Source organism: Mustela putorius, unplaced genomic scaffold, assembly GCF_011764305.1.
Source record: "Mustela putorius furo isolate JIRA1106 unplaced genomic scaffold, ASM1176430v1.1 tig00000867_pilon_pilon_pilon, whole genome shotgun sequence".
In the NCBI taxonomy this organism is placed as follows: domain Eukaryota; kingdom Metazoa; phylum Chordata; class Mammalia; order Carnivora; family Mustelidae; genus Mustela; species Mustela putorius.
In genome coordinates, this window is record NW_025421501.1 from 3,409,309 (window position 1) to 3,433,685 (window position 24,377).

The 24,377-nt window shown below is 42.4% G+C and overlaps 1 protein-coding gene across 2 annotated transcripts in view; it reads left to right on the forward strand.

Annotated features, from left to right (window-relative positions):
- The first annotated feature begins 1,391 nt into the window (after positions 1–1,391).
- The window catches only part of ULK2 (unc-51 like autophagy activating kinase 2), an 83,407-nt gene continuing 60,421 nt past the window's right edge, over positions 1,392–24,377 (forward strand). For both annotated transcript variants that reach the window (XM_045085446.1, XM_045085447.1), the window contains exons 1-9: positions 1,392–1,524; positions 2,725–2,817; positions 3,938–3,979; positions 15,202–15,234; positions 15,734–15,770; positions 20,122–20,295; positions 21,366–21,439; positions 23,012–23,113; positions 24,258–24,316. In XM_045085446.1, coding sequence (XP_044941381.1) covers positions 1,435–1,524; positions 2,725–2,817; positions 3,938–3,979; positions 15,202–15,234; positions 15,734–15,770; positions 20,122–20,295; positions 21,366–21,439; positions 23,012–23,113; positions 24,258–24,316 — 704 coding nt within the window. In that variant the 5' untranslated portion in view covers positions 1,392–1,434. The remainder of the gene's footprint in view (positions 1,525–2,724; positions 2,818–3,937; positions 3,980–15,201; positions 15,235–15,733; positions 15,771–20,121; positions 20,296–21,365; positions 21,440–23,011; positions 23,114–24,257; positions 24,317–24,377) is intronic.

The window sequence follows — 24,377 nt, forward strand, 5'->3', positions numbered from 1 at the left end:
TTAGCCGCGATGGACCTGGGGTGGGAAATGTGATTCTGATGGTAAGGGATAACCTGAGCTCAAATATACTAAACAACTGAACATACCGGGATATATGGGGTCTGAGTTTTCTAAGATATTTTCAAGTTTTTTGTCTATAAAAAGGTTTTGTAAGACTCTTCCTTGAGGAAAGTTGCCAGGTAATTTCTTTGATGCTTGAACTTCAATAATCAGGGAGAAAAGCAAGCTCCCTTAAAGCTATTCAAAGGTAAGCCTGAGAGCAAACTAGCAGGATATCTGGTGGCTGGAAGCAGGGGTTCTCATTATGAGGGCGGTGGAAAATGTATTCAATACCGAGTCTGCGTGCATAAACATTTCTCCGGGAAGAGGGTCTTGAGCAGTCCTCAGCTTCTCACAGAAGTGAAGGGACCCCCAAAATGTGCAAAGCCCCTGCCCGACTACATCTTCAGGGACCCTGGGGAGTAAACGCAGACCGGTCAGGGAAGACACGCAGCTTGGCAGCACGACCTCCGCTTTCAGAGGGCTCGGGGAAAGCCGGGCTCTAGGAGATGCTCCTTTGCTCTGACCGGTTCCTGAGGTCTGTACTGCACAAGAGATGCCTGGTCCCTCCTGAAGTTGGGAGTTCACGACCCGCTTCCCCGAAGCCCGCCTCCCAGTGGGCTCCAGCCCGGGGCGTGGCAGGCTCGAATCTGCTCCCAGGCCCAGCACGAAGGCTGCAGCGTGTAACGAGCTGTGGTTCCAACCGCTCGCATCCTTCTTCCCCGCCTGGGCGAGGGACTGGGGACGGGCCTCGACAGCAGCGCCGCGCCCCGGGACCCGCGCGCACTCATTTTCCTGGCGGAGGGAGCCGGCATCAGCGGGCGCTGCGTCCTACAAGACGTGCTGACGTCGCGGAGGGCCGGCAGTCGGCTCGGGAGCGGCCGGCGCGCGCGTGTGCGTTAGGCCCCGCTGCGAGGCAGGGAGGCGCGCACGGACGGTGGTTGTGCTGGTCCTAGGGCGGCGGCCGCCTCCGCAGCAGCACCCGGGGCTGAGGGGGCCGACGCGGCCGGACGAGCTGGGGATGGGGAGGACCGAGCCCCGCACCTCTCCCGGTCGCGCGTGCGGCTCTGGGGGTGCACAGTGACGGCTGCGGCGCCCCTGGCCGGGCAGCGCTGAGGCCGCTTCGCCAAGGGAGCCTTCGGCCGGCGGCGGGCCGGGCCATGAGGAGCGGCCGGGGCCGGGCCAGGCCTCGCTGACCCCGGCCCCGCGCGGAGGCCTTCCCCGTTTCTGCTCCGGTCTCTCGGCATGAGTGTCCGCTCGGGCCGGGGGCCGCGGCTGCCCCAGTCCCGCGGCCCGCGGGCGCGCTCCGGGCCGGCGGGCCCGCGGTGCTGAGCCCGGCCCGCCCCGCTGCCGCTGCCCGCCCTCCCGTCTGCTGTATGCCCCGGGGGCGCGGCCATGGAGGTGGTGGGCGACTTCGAGTACAGCAAGAGGGACCTCGTGGGACACGGGGCCTTCGCCGTGGTCTTCCGGGGGCGGCACCGCCAGGTGAGCCCCGCCGGCGGGGGCGAGGCCGGGGTTTCGTGGGCCCCGGCCGGACTGGGTGGTCCTGAAACTTGGCGACGCCGCGGGCGCAGAGGCCCCCCGGGGTCGGCTCGCCGCCCTGAGGCCTGCCATTGTGCGCGCTGTCAGTGTCGCGGGGTTTGTTTTGGTCGGGCGAGGATTGTTTTGAGGCCGAAGCCGCTAGGCAGCGCTCCACCTACCGACGGGCCGCTCGGCCTCTGATTTCCTCCTTGCAGAGTGCCTGGCAACCGGAGTGCACTTAGGGCCTCACCGTCCTGGGCCGCGGGAACGTGCCTTTCCACCAGAATGTGCCCAGGATACGAGTCGGAAAGGACAGCACGGTCCCCTGCCCAGCTCGAGGCTCGGGCGTGGACGCACCTTAGGTTTTTCCGCGCCCTGGGCTGCCAAGGCTTGTCACTTTTGAGGTCGATAATTGCAGACCCAGCGGAAAACGGGCTGGTTTCCCGTTAGCCCAAGACTTTCTCAAACTCGGGGCGGGGTGGTATCGCATTTCCCGGCGTTGGTTCCTCTACGCGCGGACGAGCCCCGTACCACCTTCCCTAAGTGGGGTTAGACTGGCGGGTGGAAAAGATGGGTTGGACGCTTCCTTTTTCCATCCCAGTAAACATAAACGCAAATTCAAAAATGTCTTAAAGCTCTTGCTGTTCCACAAACAGGGTCCCACGAGGTTTTCGAATCTAAAAAATTTGGGAAGAGCACGTAGGGAGTGGAAATAATCAGAGGCGTTTGAAATAAATCCTTGTTGTTCGCAAGGGGCCTGTTAAAAGTGGGCTTTTTTTTTTGCTTATCAGAGTAATAAAAACTTACTTTCCTTTAATATGAGAATAACCGCAAACTCAACGGAAAGTAATTAAAAGAAGGCTAAATCTTGCCAGGCGGTCAAATCCCGCCTTCCAGTTTATTATCTGCATTTCTCTGTAACTTTAAAGTGGCTGTAAACTTTGTCCTTTGTTTCACTTCCTGCTGGTTACTATGTGGTCTTCATGTTTTTAGTGGCTGTCTTGTAGGACATTAGCTTTTAATTTATGAAATCCTTTTCCTATTGGAGATTCAGATTCTTTTCCATCCCCTCTCCCCCCAGTGTTTATGAATTTGCTAAGAACACCTTGTAGATGATGTTTCTGTAAAACAATTTCCCGGAATAACACTATTTTTCCTTTTCAGAAAACGGATTGGGAGGTAGCTATTAAAAGTATTAATAAAAAGAACTTGTCAAAATCACAAATACTGCTTGGGAAGGAAATTAAGATCTTAAAGGTATGTTGCTTTATGTGGTATTTCATACTGGGTTAAAACTTATTTTAAATTAATGCATGATGACATCTTTAGTAATTTTGGCCCTTGGAGCCAGGTTTGAGAATTTTCACCTGTTGCTCTCATTTTTGCATGCTCAGTTTTTTGAGACATTTGAGTACTCAGAAGCTATTTTTAAGAATAGAGGTTTGTGGCCTGTGGCCAGCGCCTAGAGGGATTCTGTGAAGACTGATTTTAGCTTCTAATTTCTTCTTTTCTCTAGTTATTGTGTTACTGTTTGAGAAGAGGCACAGCCTTCTTATCCCTTTAGCCCTTCTCTTGATCTCTTTCAGGTGACACTTAAATATGGGGGTGGAAATTGGGGGAAGATAGAATCTTTTATCCTTGTAGATCGAAAAAAAATTTTATTTACCTTGGAAGTGGTCTTTTTAGATCACTCACAAGCAGTGTTATCCAAGTGCTTTGGGGAAAAAAATGGTCATCCAGTCAAATACATGTGGAAAATCCCGTTTACTGCATACTTCTTGGAGAGTCACAAAGCACTTTGCTTAGTAAAGAAAATCTGAAAAATTACACAATGAAGAAACTGGCTTAGGTGTGTTTAACTTTGTGTTCCCCAAGTTGATGTGAACATAGAGCTCTCACCTCAAACCAGCTTTCATCAAAACTACTACTCTGTGGAGAGCTCTTTGGTAAGAATTATAGCTCTTTGAGCTAAGAATCATGCTTCGTTTTCTTTCAGGCAAATAATGTGCTCTTAAAAAGCACTTTGGAATTTCATGCCTTTATTGCTGTTAGAAATGTATATTGAATTCGAAAGACCCCAGAGAGTCTGGTCATACTAACTGTGACATTTATTTTGTCAGTGAGAGTACTCACCTTTTTAAGTGTCTAAGTAAGAAACGATCTTGGTGAAGAAGCATTTAGGGTTCAGGTAGTTTGATTGGGCATATTTCCTCTTATTCTTTGTAGATTGAATTGTTCTAATCCAGTAATGGAAGTGTAGTATATAGAAAGAGTATATAGTACGTATATGTGTGTGGACACTTAGTATTTATTTGCATGTTAAGATATATTTATTAGAGCGATCACAAATATTTTAAATTCTCAATTTCCTTAACAGGAACTTCAGCATGAAAATATTGTAGCACTCTATGATGTTCAGGTACCTCCTTATTATTATTATTATTTCTTAATTTGCATGTTAGTAAAGAACTTTGCTGTTTCTTACAAATTTAAGTGGATTGTAATAGAAATAGAAAATTGCCTTATTCTTGTTGGAAAGGTATATAGTTTGAATTACATATTTATTAACTAAAAAACTGTTTAAAAGTAGTGTAGAGGGATAGGAGGGAATAATGTGCTGCACGAGTATAGTTATAGTTGTACTACAGGAGTAGTGTTGCTTTAGGTCAAGGAGAGGAATACTGATACCAGATCTAACATTTCTTTTTTTCCCCTACCATTTCTGTAATAAATGTAGAAAGGACTGTTGTGGGCTATTTAAAAATCAGAGCTTTATTTTTACTGCAGAAGCAACATTTGTTAATTGTAGAAGTATTAGGAAAAAAATAAAAACAAAGCATACATATTCATCACCTGATATATCTGTGTTTATCACCATGGCATACAGGAGAGTTGAATTTTATTTGGAGGTGGGAAGGCAAAGTTCTGAGGTTCTCTTCTAAGGCAACATTTTTCCCCTTGGGAATCCTTTTAAAATGCCCAGTTTTGGAGAAAATTACTATTTTGGGAGGGGCAGAGCACCAGAATAAGTAGTTATCTTATATTTAGGGGCCATATTGTGTTTTAAATTCTAGAATCACTGTTGTCTAGTGTGGTAGTCACTGTGTGAGAGCCACGGTGATCTGAGATCTGCGGGGAGGGGTGGGTAGGGCAGCAGATTCGGCTTCTCCCTGAATTCTCACTAGGATTCTTACTAGGACTAGGGTGCTTGATTTACTTTATTTCCTTCTTTTGTTTTTCTTAGTCTGGACAGTTGAATCCCAGTAAAGTAAATGGACATGTTATATGAGCCTGCTGTATGTGTTTCTAGCTCAAACCTTTTCTGTGCACACTTCCACTACTCGAATCCATTTGTTTTCTAAAGCTTGGAGTGACTACTATGTGCCAGACATTGTTCTAAGGGTTAGGAATAAAGCTGGGAGTAAAACAAAGTCCTTGCTTTCAGTGTGCTTAATTTTAGTGGGGTGACACAAAATGGACTATGAGACAAAAGGACAAAACGTCCTTCATGTGCTTCTTTTTTGCATGTAGTGACTTTTCACATAGTCCTATCATACTGTGAAGTATTTAACTAAACCCATGTTACAAGATGTTTATTTTTTTCCACTGTAGAAAGTGTTATGAGGGTAATAAATAAATTCTGAACATAGCTTGGATTCTTTACATTCAGTTTCTAGCGTTGGAATCAGCAGGGCAGATAAATAGCACACGAGTTGTAAAGTTTTTGACTGTAGTGTGTGATTACTCTTCCCCCAAATTGCAATTTAAATTTCGTGTGCAGACTATGCGAGTGTTGTGGGATGTGCTCATTACCTGTTTAAATGTGCTCATTCCTTTAAGAAATTGAAAGCAGCATAGCAAGAAATGGGAAAAAACTTTAAAGTCAAAACTAAACTTATCTCACCATCCCTGGTTGAAATGTTGATTCTCCTCAGAGCTGTTTGTGTAGTTCATCTTACTCTCTGGAGACAGAGGGCACCAAGTGGTACAAGTCAGTGCCTGGTACAAAAATTGTTTAAATAATATTAACTCTTAATTTCCCTTTTTTTTTTAAAGATTTTATTTATTTATTTGACATACAGAAATCACAAGAAGGCAGAGAGGCAGGCAGAGAGAGAGGAGGAAGCCGCCGACTCCCTGTGGAGCAGAGAGCCCAATGTGGGACTCAATCCCAGGACCCTGGGATCATGACCCGAGCTGAAGGCAGAGGCTTTAACCCGCTGAGCCACCCAGGCGCCCTGTATTTACTTATTTTTTGAGAAGCACAGACAACCCTGTCAATTGCAGAGGAGATTTGGCTTTCAGAAAATAGAGAGTATACTTAAATTTCATTCTATTAGAAAAATGTTCTTAAGCACTAGCTTTGGTTGTAGAGTGAGATATTTAGGAGTAACAAGAACTCAGAAACCTGAATTATCAAACGATCAGGAATTTTAAGATGACTGCATTAAAATGTCTGTATTTTGTGCATTGTGTACTACTAGAAATATGTACATTTGTGGAATATCAGTCAAATACATTTTTGAGCATTTGACTAAGGAGTAAACAGTCTTAACCTAATATTTTAGATTTGCTTCCTTAATTGCTTCCATTATGTTGGTAGAGACAGTACAGTAATTTTATCTACTTGAAATAAACATTGTTTTTCCTGGCCATCAGTTTTGGAGATTTGTCTAAAGTTTATGGATACACTTTTATAAATTGAGAACTTCCAACACTGTAAAAAATCAAGTTTCAGTTTAGATGACACTTAAAAAGCAACATGTTTTCCCTAATGAAAAAAATTAATATATCCCCATAGTTAAAATAATCATTATGAACATGAATAAATTAGAAAAGAAATAGCAATTTTCAGAGATAAATTGAGTTTTCAAAATATATATATATGCAGCTATAATTATTTATACTTAGATTTTTAAGCTTTGCATTGTGAGGGACTTAATAGCATTTTTATATAAATGCAACTTGTTTTATTAGACTTAGTGTATTTTGGATACCTTTTCATATCAACATAGTACCATAGGCTAAATGATAATTACTTGAAACCCATCTGTGGCCATTTGGGTTGTTTCTTATTTTTCCCTGTTAGAAACAGTGCTGCAGAGAAAGCTGTGTACATATCTTTACTAATTTCAATGAGTGTTCCTGTAGAGTAAATTCCTGGTCATGGAATCATCTGGTAAAAGCTATTAGCATGTTGCCTTGCAGAAGGTTGTACCAATTTATTTTGATTTAATGACCTGGTTAGTTGTTTTTTTTTTTTCCCCTTAAATCATTAATGCATTGGCCATCTTCATTATTTATTTGCTTTTTTGTATTTCTTCTGTGACTTTCCTGTTATCATTCTGTGGTGCTTTTGTTGTGTTCATTGTTCTTACTGATTTCTTTGTAATTAGTATTTCTTGGATCAGTTAATGAGAGTATACAGGAGTAGAGTGGTAAACAAAATAGAAATGGTCCTTACATATTGGGGAAGAGGACACAAAGCAAATAGCTACTTATTCTAAGTGTGCACCATGCTGTGAAGGAGAAGAGGACAGTTAAGACCTTTGAGAAGAAAGCGCATGGGGCTGAGGGGAGTAGGGCTCCCCACTTTGTGGGGTGGGGAAGACTTGGTGAAGAAATGGTGTTAAGCTTGATGGAAGAGTGGGAGACGGCCAGGCTTAGGTACGTGGGAGAAGGGCAGATAAGAGCCCCAAGCAGAGGAGTCTTCTGTATAGAGCAGACAGGAAGGATGAGAGCTTGAGGAGCTGGGAGAAGCCTGGGTCAGGGGTGGGAGTGCAGGGGTGAGGGGAGGGGGGGTGGTAGCTGGTGATGGCCTTAATGCTGGCAGGAGCCACAGGCAGTCTTGATTCTGACTTCAGTGGCACTAAGCCACTGAAGACTTTTAAGATCAAGAGAGAGATACCATTTCTGTTTTTCAAAAGATACCTATCTTTGAGCCTTGTGGACAAGAGATAAGTATTGTCAGGAGTACTTCACCGGCATACTTGTCAATTGTCAGGATAAATATCCACCACTAGGTAATTTCTAGTGTTGTGAGGAAAAGATGATTCATTTAATAAAATGGTGCTGGCAAAGCTGAGTTGTCTGAGAAAAAGTAGTATGGATCCCTATTCTCATCATTTTCTTTTTTTTTTTTTTTTTAAAGATTTTATTTATTTATTTGACAGACCGAGATCACAAGTAGGCAGAGAGGCAGGCAGAGAGAGAGGAGGAAGCAGGCTCCCTGCTAAGCAGAGAACCCAATGTGGGGTTCATCCCAGGACCCTGAGATCATGACCTGAGCTGAAGGCAGAGGCTTTAACCCACTGAGCCAGCTGGGTGCCCCAGTTCTCATCATTTTCCACAGTAATTCCCAAATGAATTAAATGAATTAAAAAGAATTTAATTTCCAAATGACTTTAAATATATAAAATAAGAGCAAGAGTCTTAGAATAATATATATATTTTAAGATTTTATTTATTTATTTGTTTTTTTGAGACAGAGCACTAGCAGGGAGGTGAGTAGAGGGAGAGGGAGAAGCAGGCTCCCCGCTGAGCAGGGAACCTGATGTGGGGCTCGATCCCAGGACCCTGAGATCATGGCCTGAGCTGAAGGCAGACGCTTGACCGACTGAGCCACCCAGAGCCCCAGGAATCTTAGAATAATATTTAGATGACTGTAATTCAAGAGTTGGAAAGGTATTTTAAATCAAGAAACTCAGAAGCTATAGAATTTTTCAAAAGTTGCCTTATGGCAAATAGTACCATGAACAAATGGACAGCCATAAAAAGGAACAAACTTGATACCTGCCACAGCATATTCATTTTTTTTTTAAAGATTTTATTTATTTCTCTATCAGAGAGAGAGCGAGCGAGAGCGAGCACAGGCAGAGTCAGAGGGAGAAGCAGGCTCCCTGCAGAGCAAGGAGCCCGATGTGGGACTCGATCCCATGACGCCGGGATGATGACCTGAGCTGAAGGCAGCTGCTTAACCAACTGAGCCACCCAGGCGTCCCCCACAGCATATTAATTTTAAACATAAGCTTGTGTTTCAATGTCCTGATTGGGTGGGGGCCTGTGGTGCAGGTCCTGAAAGAATTCACTCAGCGCAGAACAGAGGAGGTAGACGTTTGCTGAATATGCCGTAAGGGAGCAGTGGGCAGGAGGGAAGGGAGAGACTGTCTTTGGAGGAGGCAGTGGTGGGGGCTGTATTTATAATGCAGAGTGAAGTGGTAGGGGCACATATGGAACTTTCCATTTTTTGGTATCTACGTGGTTGCGTTGGTCACTTAGGCTCTGTGGCCATTTCGAGGTGGGTCACTTAAGGAGCCTGTTTGCAGCATGGAGGTCGTTGTGGGTCTTTCTGCCTGGCTCACGTTTCCATTGCTCAAGCTTGTTGCCTAAAAGTGGCCCCTATAGTGCTGAGGAAAAGAAGCCAGCCATATACAGCTCCTGTATACGATTCCATGTTTGGGAGCTCTGAGAAGAGGCAGAACTGAGTGAGGGTGGTAGAAGTCAGGGAAGGCGCAGGAGAGGGTGGTGCCTCCAGGGAGCCGGGGACAGCCAAAGGGGTGAAAGAACTTTCTGGATGATGGAAATGATCTGTCTTTCGATTGGGAGGGTGGTTACACGGGTCTATGCATTTGTCAAAACCCCTGAAATGTATACTTCAACCGGTGTATGTTAATGAATATACATTATACTATAGTAAAATTTTAAAAAAGAGGAAGTATTTACAACACAACAAATACCAGGCTAATATCTCAAACATATAAATTGTCTCACAAATTGGTAAGGAAAAGATAACCCAAAGAGACAGTAAGCGAAGGATATAAATTGTTGGTTCTCATAAGAGAAATAAAAATGGCTAATGTGTGAAATATTCTCTCTCTCTCTTTCTGACAAATAAATAAATAAATAAAATCTTTAGGGGGAAAAAAAAGGGGCGACTGGGTGACTCAGTTGGTTAAGCTACTGCCTTTGGCTCAGGTCATGATCCCAGGGTCCTGGGATTGAGTCCTGCATTGGGCTCCTTGCTCAGCCGGGAGCCTGCCTCTCTCTCCGCCTCTGCCTGCCTCTCTGCCTGCTTGTGTGCTTTCTTTCTCTCTTTCTGCCGAATAAATAAATAAATAAAATCTTTAAAAAAAAATGGCTAATGTATGAAATGATATTCATGAACAAGTAGCAGGGAAATGTAAATTAAAGAAACAGTGAGATGTCCCTTCCCATGCATCCCTTTGGCAAATTAAAAAGTGCCTCAGTTCCTACTGGTGGAAATGAGGAGGAGGTGTACAGTGTTCTCATGGATCACTGGTAGAAATGGGAGTTGTTAGAACATTTTTGGTATGCTGTTGGACAATATTTTGCTTCCACACCCTGTAAGAATATTCTTAGCGTTTGCAGTCAGACTAATCCCGGTGATGTAAGTCAGGGCTTATTGGTCCTTTGCTCGGGCTCTGCAGCAACTCCCCATTTTTATCAAAGTAAACGCCAAAGTTCTTATGTGCACGGCATGACCCTAATATCTCTGACCCACCTCCTAGTTCCCTGGGCTTGCTGGCTTCTGCTCCATTCACAGGGGCCTCCAGCATGGTCCCCGTAGCAGTCCTTTCTCAGGGCCCTCCTCTTCCTTTCCCCTAAGGCCTTTCTTCCCAGGTACACCGTATATACGGATATTTCTCTGTCTTTGTAGTACATATAGACATATTCTCAGCCTCCTTGAGGTCTTTACACAAGTGTTGTGTTTTCAACAAATACATTTCAACTTTCTTCAGCCACCCTCAGTAGAATCGCAGTCCCCTCCCCAGCACTGTCTCCCTTCCCTACTTGTTTTTCAAAGCACTCATCACCCTCTAACAGATTTTATATACTCAATTCTTTTGTTTGGTGTCTCTCCCTGACTCTTACCTCTTAGAACTGAAGCTTAACGAGAATAGGGCATCTATCTCTATCCTCACCACCTAGAACAGTGTCTTGTGTATAGTGGGCAGTTAAAAAATATTTGAATGTTACCATTAGAAATACACACTTTTTACTACAAGAAAGTTGTGAAAAGATAACATACCAGCTGGAAATACTGACTATTTGGAGGGGTGGAGATAAGCAAAAAGGTGGAAATGGATTATGTTAAAACATACAAAAATGTAAGTATGTGCCCCATTTGTGTGTGAGTGTACGTATGAAGGCGTAAACTATCAGGTCAGTCTCAGATGGTGACTGTTTACTTCTTTCAAATGTGTTGTATCTTAAGGTCTTGCAATAAACATTTTGTAATTGAGGAATAAAAGTGATTTTCTTTTTTTGTGGGGGAGTATTCACTTCTGCTTTCTTTCTTTCTGTAATGCTTGGGCAGTCTTCTGATTATGAATTTGCATTCCAGGTCCTTTAATGCCAGTGAGGCAGTACATACATCTAAACATTAGTTTTTTTAAAATTATTTAATTATTTATTTGTCAGAGAGAGATGACAAGCAGGCAGAGAGGCAGGCAGAGAGAGGAGGAAGCAGGCTCCCTGCTGAGCAGAGAGCCCGATGCGGGGCTCGATCCCAGGACCCTGGGATCATAACCTGAGCCAAAGCAGCGGCTTAACCCAGTGAGCCACCCAGGTGCCCCTAAACATTAGCTTTAACCATTATGGTTAAAGGTTAGGTTATGGTTAAATGGTTAGGAAAAGGAATATTCTCTGTTATAAATCAGTGGGCATAGGTGTCTGTTAAAGTATGTAAACCACTGGCTACTCTGGAGAATGGGCAGGGGTGGGTATGGGGACACTGCGGGTGAGGGGTCTGGGTGATAGTGGTGGCACCCCTGGAAATGGAGAGGCCTAGATGGATGGGTGAGACATTTAGGAGACAGGGCTGATAGTAGCTGTGTGAGGTGAAGAAGAGGAAGCAGACTGTGTGAGGTGTGTGTGGTGAAGTAGCTGTGTGAGGTGAAGAAGAGGTGAAGCAGACTCCCTGTGGAGCTGGGAGCCCTATCTGGGACTCCATCCCGGGATGCCAAGATTCAGCCATCCTGAGGCCCCGCACCTGTTCTTTAATAGCCTCTAGGTTTCATATCACGTAGGGAGTTCTCCACTATGAAATTATAAAAATGACCCTCTGCCATTTTCTTCTAGTCTTTGTGGTTTTGTTTTTTTGTATTTATGTCTTTGGTCTCTGGAATTTATGTGCAGAGAAATGATATAGGGGCTCATCTGATTTTTCAGAAGGGTAACCCAAACTTTTACCTGTTGTTGAGTGCAACTGCAGAAGAGGGTGATACTTTCTGTGGGCCTGTTGCAAAGAATCAGGCAATTTGAAGAATTACTGGCAAATCGGGTTTAGATTAGGGAAGTCCTTTGTTATCACTTATTAAGTTTGTAACTGGGGCCCAAGGGTACATGAGCACCTGGTGCCTGGGGTCCCAAATGGACCAGATTTGACCACTCACCACTAACAAAATACAAAGACAGAGAAATGAGTGGTGGTGAAAGGAAAAAGGAACTTTTCAGTGCGTCCAACACTGGGAAGACAGCCTAGAGTAACACTCAAAAGACAATCTCCAAAGTGCTGAAAATACTTCAAGGTTCATGTAAGGAAAATGTGGGGCAAAGATTGGTTGGTACATGCAAGTGGACAGGAAAGGCCACCCTTAGGTGACCTGGGGGCTCTCTGAAGGTCACCTGATAAACATAACAAAAGAGCCCTTCATCTCTCATCCCTTAGGCGTTTACAAGGATTTTCTTTCTTCTTTTATGAGTAACCCATAGAAGTCACCTAAGGGGTGGAGAATGAATCAGGAAGAGTAGCAGACAAATGGTGAGGGGTGGGTTTCAGGAGTCCAGACTTTGCTTTCAATTTTTCTCATGCTCTTTACTGAATTGTTTTGTTACTTTAGTTTCTCCCTTTGTGATCCTGAGCATCTGATTTCTGCTGGAAAGAGCACCTAGTCATGCTATCTGGTTTTTAAATTCACTTTGTCTTTATTGTTCTTTCAAATTACAGAAGTAATAGGCCGTAAGTGGAAAAACAATTTAAGTAGTCTAGCAGTATATAAAGTAAAAAAGAGATGCCCTCTGCTGATAGCTCCCTTTATTTCTTTTTCCAGAAAAAAACCACTGTTGTGCGTCCTTCAAAAGACTTTATTTTTTATTTATAAACACCACCCCCTTGGTAAAGGGAGATGATAACCCAAGCCGGCTTACTCATAGGATGTTCTCAGGCTGGCTAATACAATGTAAACCCAAGGAGAATAATCCTGAGGATTGTGTTTTTATTTGAACAAATTGTTTTTTAAATTGTTTCATCTAAATTTTTGTATTCTGGCATAGAGTTCTTCATAGTAATACCTTGCTTTTTTTTTCCCCCCCTTCTTAGGGATTTTCTATCTTATTAAGGAGTTTGAGTAGGGAAATGATAAATTGAAATTCATTGTGTTTAATTCTGTGGATGGAAGTTCCCCAGGGAGGAGTTGAGGATGAGGATTTCCTGAGTTTTAATCCAGATCAGATGTGTGTTCAGCTTTGGGAAACCCTCCATGGTCTGGCTCTCAGGCCTTCTGACCCTCCAAGTACCTCTTCGATTTCCACCCTAGTGCCCCACTACTGTCGGTGTTTCAGTTTGTCCGCAGACACCCTGAGTGGTTGTTTGCTCATTTTGCGGACTCTTTCCTGGCTCTCGGAGCTTACTTCTGCTCCAGATGTCTTAAAATGTATGCTATTTTGTAGTGGAGGGGGGTGTTCAAGAGAAAATGATTGAACCTTTGGAGGTTTGTATGGCTTTAAATGTGGGCAAGAGAAGACTTTCATGAGACATGTCTTTCCATGTCTTCATGTGGAGTCAACAGTTTAGCCCTCCCTAAGGAATTCCTAGTTGTCTCTTGTCTTCAGTAGTTAGGATGTGGTGCTATTGTATGGTTAAGCAATACTGATTTGAGATAATATTTTTGTACTTCATACTTAGGGAGAAGACGACTGTGGTTTAATGAGATAGTAGTATTTTTAGGGATGATAAAGCATTTTGGTCTGGATTTGATCAGGTTAGATGGCTAAACATAGACCGATTCACCATAGACATGATTTAGCTAAATTAGAAATGTTTTTTTTTTTTTTTTTATGATAAAAGGAAATAAGTATTTCTTGCAGACTTGCTTTTCTGGCCTGCTGGGAGCTGATGGCTCTCCACTTCCTTTCTGCTCATGGAAGTGCTGCTGTTTAGGGAAACCAGCTGTCTGTTTCAGGCTTTCGGCTTGGCTCTCCATGCTGGGTGTGATCCTGCTTGGGCAGGACTGTGGTTCCTGGTTCCCCAGCACAGAGCAGAAGGCGCTGCCATTCTTCTGAACTTCCAAATGCCTCCGTGTGAGGGCGGCGGGGGCTGGGGCTCAAAGAATTGGGTACAGTGTGTTTGAATTTTTTGTCTAGTCCTTTGGAGAATTAAGTGAAGTAAATCATCCCAGGTCACGGAGTTTCTTGCAGAACGTTATTTAGCTCTTGGCTTGTGGCATCCAAACCCTTGGTGAACTCCGTGAAACCACTCTGGCTGTCCCTGTATGGCTTCTCGTTGCACAGAAGAGCTCTAGACTAGAAGCACTGAGATGCCAGTTTTTATTTCCAGTTAGTGTGACCTGATAACTTTATTGATAAAATCCAATAAAAACAAATAGTTGTAAAAATGAAGTTAAGAATGACCTACAAACGGATGTCCAGTTTTTATTATTAGGTTTAGCAGACATTAAATTATTTTGTTAAATTGCTTTAAGCCTTTTAAAATTTTTTATGTTTAGTTTCTATAATTATCTTATGTGGGCTAGTACCAAATAATTCCCTGATTGGCGCTGGTTCTTGAACTACACTCTGAGAGATACTGCCTTACCTCTCCTCTTACCCTCTGCCAGAACTCCCCATTCTTACATTTAGGATATAAGTGAAGCCAAGTGCTTTTGGGAAGGGCTATATCTTGAATCACATTTGAACACTGTCTCCAGTTAGGCTATAGGAAGCACAATTTAAAATTTAATTAACACTGTAAAAATTATTATTGAACAATCAAGAAGCCAGTTTTTGAATTACCCAGGCAACAGATCTGGATATAATATAGTATATGACTTTGAGAGATGTAGTAAAATTTCTGAAATCAGTTCCTTAAAAATCAGTCTGTTACCAAGACATATGAGGAAATAAATGTCTTTCCTTTGCCAACAATTCCCAGATAATGTGATTGCTTCCAAATAAACATAAGAATCGGAAAAACAAAAACCTAATCATCCTGGGTCATGTATTCCAGAAATCAGATTGCGCATTTAGCATTGCTAGATAGGATTATGCAGTCATTGCTCAAATCGTAAACTTTCCAAAATGGAAGTGCTTTTCTGAGGAGCAGCGACTTCTTTCTGCCCCCCACAAATTTACCATAGCTATGAACGAACAATGAATTTTTTTTAGTTCTTTCCATAAACAGAATTGAACAAATGACTATATTAGTGTCATCAAAACTTGGCTTGGCTTTGAAGTTGGGATGCTTAAATTATTGTGTTGGTTTTAAATTTCACTTACTAATAGATTTTGTGATTTTATTTTACTTGTTTAATAATAAGTATAGTATTTTTATTAACTGCCATTTTTTTTTTTAAATTTGTGCTTCATTCTTTCTCTAAATTCTATTTAATGTTTACTTTTTAGGAATTACCCAACTCTGTCTTTCTGGTGATGGAGGTAGGTAGTAGATGTGCTGTTTAATTTACTTCACATTCCTTCTGGTTAATATGTACTTTAAAGTGGACAGTAGAGGGGTGCCTGGGTGGCTCAGTGGGTTAAAGCCTCTGCCTTAAGCTCAGGTCATGATCCCAGAGTCGTGGGATCAAGCCCCACATTGGGCTCTCTGCTCGGTAGGGAGCCTGTTTCCTTCTCCTCTCTTTCTGTGCCTGCCTCTGCCTACTTGTGATCTCTGTCTGTCAAATACATAAATAAAATATTTTAAAAAAAAGTGGACAGTAGATTGTTATTTGAAATTTTGAATTAATAAAGTCCATTTAGTGACTTAGATTCTACTTTATAAGGAATATATAATTTAAAATCTATACCATAATTCTTCATTTTTCAGGCTAGATTTACATTATATAGAAACTACTTTTAATTAAAATTAGCTGATCATGTATTGAATTAATCTTGAATTGGTTTCCTTATTGTAATTATCTTTTCTTTTATGTATCAGTACTGCAATGGTGGAGACCTGGCAGATTATTTGCAAGGTAATTTTTGTCTGTCAGTGTTCAATAAAGGTAGTGCTGTGGTCTGTTGAATCCTCAGAGTTTCTTCCAAAATAATGCTGACCCTGTTTTCTGCACTTGTACAGAAATGTTCAATAAATATTTGTGTATCTGTTTAAGTGTGATTGCTTTGCTGACCAACTGTTGTTATTTGTGGTTTTATTCCTGAACTTGTGGATAAATGTTCCTTCTCTTTGGTACTGTTAGAGAGATGGGTCCTCTCCCCAAGAGAGAAAAAGACCAGATGGTTTTCATCTTCAAAAGACTCTCCTGGGTTGCCAGCAGTGAACCTTTAGTCCCTTTCATTTCTTTCAAAATTAAAAAAAAAAAAAAAAAACAATGCAAAAAATATACCTAAGAATGTGTTTATCAATGTGAATCTTTCTTGTAAATTAAAAAGTTACAAAGGATTAATTAAAAGTAACATTGAAATTTTTCGTGGCAGAGCTAAGATTTTAGTACTAGATGGTGCTTGAAATTCTGTATCCAGAATGTGTATGGGCAGGATGGATATAAGGCATTCAGATCAAAATGTGTCTGTCTCCCACAAGTATGGTTTAAAATTGTGTTAGGTGAGGCCAGCTGTTGATCCCTTAAAATGCAAGGGAAATATGCAAAAAAATCTCAACCTCTAAACCAGTCATGGCGGTTGGTGGTGACCCTAAGACTTAAAAAAGGGTGTGGACAGTTGACGAGAACATAATTAAAATGTTCAGTTTCACCTAGTAATTAGGGAGTGCAACTGAAAGTGAGCTTTGAAAAATCTTTGAAATATGAAACATCGCTGACTTTCAAAAGCTGCACGGAGATTAATAGGAAGAGCCCTGGGAGTGTTGCCCCCATGCCTGCTTGGTGTGGCGGTGGGTGAGGTGGCCCCTGGGCACCAAGCTCCTTGCTGCCCATGGTGGCGGCGGGCCTAGGATGCCGACGACCATGGATGCCACATGGTCCACCGCCAGCAGAGCTCCAGCGGTCCGCATACATCAGCTGGCCGGCTGGACACTGCAACTGCCACCTCAGAGAAGGAGAGAGCGGGCGTCCTGTTCATCCTGATTGGTGAGAGGCAGGCCCCAGGGGAGCTGAGACCCCACCTGGTCCCGCGTGCTCCTGCCCTGAGGGGACCGATGCTCCGTGGCTCCTGCTTACCTGGGCCAGTCCTGCCTGCCCTGCCTGCTATGGGCCCTCCACAGTAGCCGAGCAAGAGCGGCAGGACCCTTCTGGAGCCAGCACGCCTTGGGGAGGCACTGGGGACAGAGACAGTGTTTGGAAGCTTGGTTTTTGGCTGATTGTTGCAGAAGGAGAGGAGGAAGTGAGTGACTGAAGGAAGGAAAGAAAGGAAGAAGAAGGAAAGGAATGAAGGAAGGAAATTGGTGTCCCTCCCCTATTTAAAAAAAACTTATAAATAGTGGAAGCCCTGCCTGAGTCCTTCCCTAGTCCCACTCCCATGCTTACCCCCTTACCTTGAATTTGGGAGTTTATTGCATGTGTAGTTTTGTATTTTTTCCAACCAAGATTCTTTTTTTTAATCCTTATTTTATATATATATATCTCCCCCCCGCCAATGTCAGTTGCTAGTAGATAGAATGCGGTGAGACAGGCACTTTCATTGACCACTGGCGGAAAGAAGTTCAAGCTAGAAAACACCCTGCTTCTGCCTGCCCAGTCAGAGAATCTCGAGTTCCCAGGTAAAAGCACCTTCCACCGGGGTCAGATTGAGTGGCTCCATATCAGTTCGCTGCCCTCATTAGAGTATCAGTTTCCCTCAGTAACAGAAGTCCTCCTGGCTGTTGCAGGCGCTGCTAATGGTGTCGCTTAAGTTAGCTTCCGCAGCAGTTTCCAGCGTTATGTTGAGCTCCTATTTGATATTACAGAGCAGGAGTGTTAGAACAGGAGACCCGTGAGTGAGGCCTTCACGAGCTTGAGGACTGGAGTCAGACAAGCTGGTTTACAGCAGGGCCCCCTTCACAGCACTTGACTGCTGTGGTTTTGCTCAAGTCCTTGAACCGCTCCCTGGTCCCTCTCTGCCACAGTCCTTAAAGGAATCCTTTATTGTTTGAAAACACTTGTAAAGACATAGAAAAGAAATCCAGACCTCAAGGAATTTTCCAGAGTTAAACCACCCAGTAAGATAGCTACCAATGTCATAGGGCTACGGAGCTTCTAAAGTGTGGGCTAGTCCGAAGACAACATGCAAATGTGAATGTATTTGATTTTGAACATTTCAAGGAAGAAAGCAATGATATCTCTCTGAGGATTTTATGTTGATTACAAGTAAAATTGTTTTGGTGTATTAGATTAAATATATGTTATGTAAAGCCGTTTCTTTTTAGTTTTTAAAATGTGGCTACTAGAAAATTTGCTTTGATAAGTAAAATGCCATTCACATTTTCAAAAGACAGAAAGCAGATTCTATGGATTGTAAGTTAAAAACATTTTAAATTAACAAGTCGTACTTTAACATGCATTCTGGCAGGATTCATTGAGTGTGGCAGCTGTGCTGAGTCTCCTCCCTCTGGGCTAACTTGCTCAAGAATTTATTTATTTGGAACAGTTTTGATGTTGGCCGTGCCTTTGAAATACTTAGTTTTTATGGGAAATTCAGTTTATAGGGTTGTGTTGAGAAGTATGCATTCCATGTTCATAGAACTATGTGAATGTTTACTATAGTTTGTGTACAAAAACAGCTTAGACTGGATCACTCATCACCCCCCCCCCCAAGAACAGTGCTAGAATTTGGACTCTGAAGCAAATAAATTTTAAGTATACTCAATTGTATGTAATGAGGCAAAAATTCAAGTTCGAGCAGCTGCAGTCATTTAAAGTAGCCCTAGAATGAAAATGTAAATGAAAGAAATGTAAAATTGTTCATTCTAATTTTTGCAATGTAACAAGTAAAACATTACAAAAATAAAGATCTAATCATTGGTTTGACCCACCCACTAAGATCTGGAAGAATACGCTCCATATTTTTAGCAGTGCTTATTTCCAAGGGATGGCATATGGAAGATACCACTTTTTATATGTTTTAGTGTATTTATATTTCTTTTTGTTTTCAGTGAACATCCAGAAAAGAGCCCCAAAGGATTAAAAAAAAAAAAAAGTAAAACAGAAAAAACTATTTATAAACCATGGGGACTTACCTTATTTGAAGATGTTAAGGACATAAAATGTCATTATATTATATCTAAAATGATTTTAAAACTAATATTTCACTTGTTCCAAGAATAACATTATTTTTATCTTCTTAATTGCATATGGAAAGTTTATGTAGATCATATTCTAGAGTTGTATGTTCACATACAGAAGTATGTTCACAAATGATTTAGTAGGGAGGGTCATGGATATTAAATCCCTAATGTAGATTCAAGGAATCCCACTTGTGACTTTTAGATTCATTGTAATAAAAAGTTTATCTTTGTGTACTGACTATATTTGAATAGTTACTCTGTGCCAGGCTTTTTCTAAAATCTTCATTACTAAAGGTGCTATGTTGTTTGACTTTTACAACACCACCATGGGTTAGTCTGTTTCCAGCTTTTCTTGATGAGGAAGTAGGCCCCGGAGGGTTCATCATCCGGGGTCATGCAGTGAGGAGGTGGAGGAGCTGGGATTTGGAGAGAGGCAGCCTGACTCCTGATCAAGCTGTTAACATTATGTATGCCCCAGCATACACACAGACACACTGGAGTGGCCACTGTCTTATGGCTACCCTCCAGTAACATCCATACTGTCTCTCTAAGGTACTGAAAACAAGTAGAAGTGCTCCTTCTTAAAAGTGCCTAGTGATGAGAGATACTGTGGTGGGACAGGAGTGTTGCAGCAGGAAAGACGAGGGAGAGCCCTGTGGGAGCGCAGACCCTCACAGCTACAAGTGGTGGAAAAAGGTCCCAGTTTCCATTCATTGACCCCACCTGCATTTAATTTGTGCTCACATAATGCCCGGAATGAAATCTGGACGTTTATCCCAGACTGTTGGCTGATAACAAGGGGGCACTTCTATTTTAGTTTGCCGGGGTGCCTCCCGTTTGCAGGGTACCTGTTGTGCTTAGAGTCATGTGGGCACCTTCACTGGTAAAAAACAGGGGAAAGAAAAACACCAGCGAAAACAAGAGATGCAAATTATAGCAGTTCCCTTTACAGCAGATCAAGTGAAACGTTTGAGGTGTCTGCTCTCTTTTCATAGACTTAAATTATTAGAGTAAAACGGAAAAAAAAAAATGTGACTCCCGGTTCCTCATTCCCTCTCTGTTCTTAACTTGATTCTGTTGATGGGAGATGCAGATGGTATTTGATTTTGTGTGCTTAAATATTTATGCGATTCTTTTTCTACCAGCTAAAGGAACTCTCAGTGAAGATACTATTAGGGTGTTTCTGCATCAGATCGCAGCTGCCATGCGGATTCTGCACAGCAAAGGAATAATCCACAGGGATCTCAAACCCCAGAACATCTTGCTGTCATATGCGAATCGCAGAAAATCCACCGTCAGTGGTATTCGCATCAAAATAGGTAAACGGCCATGTAGTGTTTGATGCAAAGGACAGCCTTGAGACTGTAGTTTTAGAAAATTTTAGCTCAACTTTGTTGGAATGATGGGTTTTGTTAATGCAGATTTGAAATTTTAATTGAGTTCAGCAAGGTGCATTTGGATATGGGAACCCTGTACATTACTGGCAGCCTACCCTTAGTCTCAGAATTGAGGGGCCCATGTTAGGAACTCCAAGCACCTCCCAGCACCAAATGCTGCTCTGCTTCTCATCAGAGGGAAGCTGATGTATGGTTGTCGTAGATGCAGTTGAAGAAACCGGGCTCTTCACAGCTCATGGAATTGTAACACAAGGGATCTAAGAGACCATTTAGATCAACCAACCTGTCTGTCTGTCTGTCTTTCTTTCTTACAATTATTTGAAGCAATTTGTAATCCTAGGTATTTTTTTAAGCTTTTCTTTGTGTGCTTAGAATTTTTTTTTTTTAACCAGTATGGAAAGAAATTTCTGGAGGTACTTGGGTGGCTCAGTTGGTTGGGTGTCTGCCTTTGGCTCCGGTCATGATCCTGGGGTCCAAGGATGGAACCCTGCGCTGGGCTTCCTGCTCAGCCGGGAGTCTAATTCTCCCTCTCCCTTTGCCCCTTTCCCAGCTCATTCTCTCTCTTTCTCTCTTTCTTTCTCTCTCTCTCTCAAATAAAATCTTTAAAAAAATAAGGAAGTTTCTGATTTTATGTATTTTACATCTGGATCTGGAGAAGGGAAAAAAAGAAGTTCTAATTCTCCACCTGGCACTGATACTTAGAGCAGTATTAATGAATTGTTTATTACAATTAGCGTTTTCTCTTACAAAGCTTGGTGCTCACTCCCTGAGTATGAAACCGGCAGAGCAGGGACTTGTACAGTTGGTGATCACTTCCCGTTCTTACTTGTTGAAACTGAGGTAGAAATTTTCTTCCTTGGCAGGCAGGCTTACCCAATAAGCTACAAATTTATCACAGTTCCTTTATGCCCTCTTGTGTCTTGAAGGTATGATCTATGTGAAGTGTGAGTAAAGGTATGTTTTGTTTTTCTCCCTTTTATTTTGTGGACTAGCGGATTTTGGGTTTGCCCGTTACCTGCAGAGTAACATGATGGCTGCAACACTGTGTGGGTCCCCAATGTACATGGTGAGTGAGTTTTTTTTTTTAATTTAATTAAATTTAGTTTAATTTTTAAATTTTTTATAAACATATAATGTATTTTTATCCCCAGGGGTACAGGTCTGTGAATGTGAGTGAGTTTTTTTTGTCCTTGCCTGTGTATGGTGCCATTAGCACTGGGATTTTAAGTATGATGCTGGTTTCTAGTTCAGGTGTGATTTTATGTGTAGCCTAAACTGTTGTATTACTAACAGAGATTGTATTACTGATAATGCTTTAAGTCATCTTTTGCTTTAAAATAGTGGACTATAAAGGTCACTTTTACCCATTAGCTGATTTTTTTTTTTTTTTAAGTAGGCTCCACTTAAAGCATGGAGTTCTTTTAGCTTAAGTTTTTTAAAAAACTAATTATTAGTGGTAAAAAATTCCTTGTTAGAGTAAATTGAAAATACAGATTGACGAAGTGTGTTCATGCTGTACTTGGTGTATGATATTAGAGAAAACAACAACAACAAAAAAACCCCTCTTGGGCATTTCCTCATCTTCAGGGTGAACATGATCATCTTTTCATGTTGTTTCTCTTGACAAGATCTCTGGGTCATAGAAGATTTTTCAGTTAGTGTTAGAGGTAAAGCTGAAAAATTGTAGTTCCGTCTTCATCCTTCCGTACGGATGTTGTCATGTCTGAAAAGGAAAGGCTATGAAAATTCCGGACCAGTGGGAAGCATCAGGCCTGGAAGTAGCTTAATTCTGGAGCTTCAGAATTCTGCCAAGTAAATGCATGTACCTGTCTCAGTTCTAAATGTAAAATGGGCTTATGTTCAGTAAGGATTTCCTCTGATCTAAGTCAGTGAGAAGCTTACTAGGGATGACAGCTAAAAATGGTACAAATGGAAAATAAAGTTTCCCTGGTTTTGAGTGTGTTTGACATTTCTGTTTAATGTTTGTCCAGATTACTGGCATTTTTAAGAAGCAGCATGCAGTAAGAGGTGGGAAGAGAGCTGTAACAAAGCAGCAGAGAAGACAAATGCCTTTGCTTTTAAGACAGTCCTTACTGTATTTTCATCATAGTTTGTGTATTTTAAAAGCTTTCAAATGAGTGGAAAAACAGGGAGTAATACAGCAAACACTTGTGTACTTGTCCATTTTTAACAAAGGTAACATTTTGCTTTATGTGCCTTGATCTTTTTTTTTTCCCCCAAGAAAGAAGTAAAATATTTCAGCAACAGCCCAAGTCTTTAAATCTTTCCCTCTTCCCATATCCCACTCTTCTACCCCAGAAGTCACCTCTGTGTTGTAGCTGGTGTGTATTTTTATTATAACCTTAATACTCTTACTGCATTGCTGTCCCATAGTAATACATAGAAATGTTTGTTTCTATACATTGCTTCTTTTCATGCAGTGTTGTTTTTGAGATTTACCAGTAAATCCCAGTGTACGAATGTGGTTTAAGCTCACAGCAGGATCACCTGATTAGGGAAGTGTCGTAGTGCGATCTCATTTTAGCATTTGTTAGGAGCGTGAACTTTACCAGTTAATTTATCAATATTAGTAAGATAAATAACATCATGCATGTGTCTGTTATGTTTTTATCCCCAGGCTCCTGAAGTTATTATGTCTCAACATTATGATGCTAAGGCAGACCTGTGGAGCATAGGAACAGTGATATATCAATGCCTAGTTGGAAAACCACCTTTTCAGGTAGCCTGACTTTCTATCTGTGCTCAGTTTTGGGCTCTTCTCATTTTGCAGTTGCCTATGACTTAGAAAACAGGGAATATTTTGAAAACGGTGCTTTTGGTTCCCTTGTGACTTGTTTTGATTTTGTTACAGGCAGAAACTGCTATAGTGAGCCAGAACATCTTTTGCTTTTCCTTTTTTTTATCTGCCCTCCCTTTGTCGTTGGCCTGGGTATAAAGCTTGCTTTATGTTTCCCAGGCTGGTGACAACTAGCCAGGGACAGGACTGACACCCTGGTGGGAAGTGATGTGAACGTGATGTTCCATGCTTCCTGCTTACCTGGGTGTGGGAGGCCCTGCACTCCACATGAGGGCAAGGCCTGGTCTCGGAAGATGAGCGGAAACCGCCTCCAGCTTCCTGGTCCTGGCGCTGCTGGGTGAGAGAAGACTGATGGTCTAGTTTTGGTGGACATTATTTGGGGTTATTCTTCCCTCTTCTCCACTCCCCTCACATCCTGTCAGAAAGAGGCCCTCCAGAACTGATCGTGATGAGTTCCTACTGCCCAGTTACAGAGAGGTTTTTCTGAACCTGAAAACTGGAACAGAGTAAACAGAGTAAAAAAGGATGTGAAATCAGTGCCCCACCTGGTTTAGACACTTACCCTCTCAGCCTCGTTGGGTACAGAGGGGCAGCAGGAGGGGCAGGTGTGTGGGGGGGGCACTAATCCTGCAGCTCTTACTGTGTGGGAGGGCAGCATCTGCTGTCGAGGAGGGACTGAGAGGCAGCTGTTTGTTTCTTTCCCTTCCTTATGCCCTTGGCAGTCCTAAGAGAAAATATACCCTGATTGTACACAATAAAAATGTAGGTGTTGGGCTGGCAGGGTGACCTCCAGAGTAGTGGTTCTGAACTCTTCCTAAGTTTTGGGCTCCTCTGGGAGACAGACCTGGGCAAAGATACCCTAAGTCCAGATAGGCAGAATTCGCACAAAGTTCCACAGGTTTTTAAGTTCCTGGTGCCCCTCTGTGGCCCCTTCTGCAACCCAGGACTTTCAGGTTCAGAATATGTGCTTTATAGCCAGCATTTGAGCATGGATCTCATGATTTGAACTTTCTGCCCCCATTGTCTAGGGAATAAAACCTTGTTGTTTTTGTTTGTTTTTAAACAGGCCAATAGTCCTCAAGACCTCAGGATGTTTTATGAAAAAAACAGGAGCTTAATGCCTAGGTACGTGTTTGGTTACGCTGGGTTTTAGTGTCTGTGAATGCAGCATTATTTGAACTCGTGT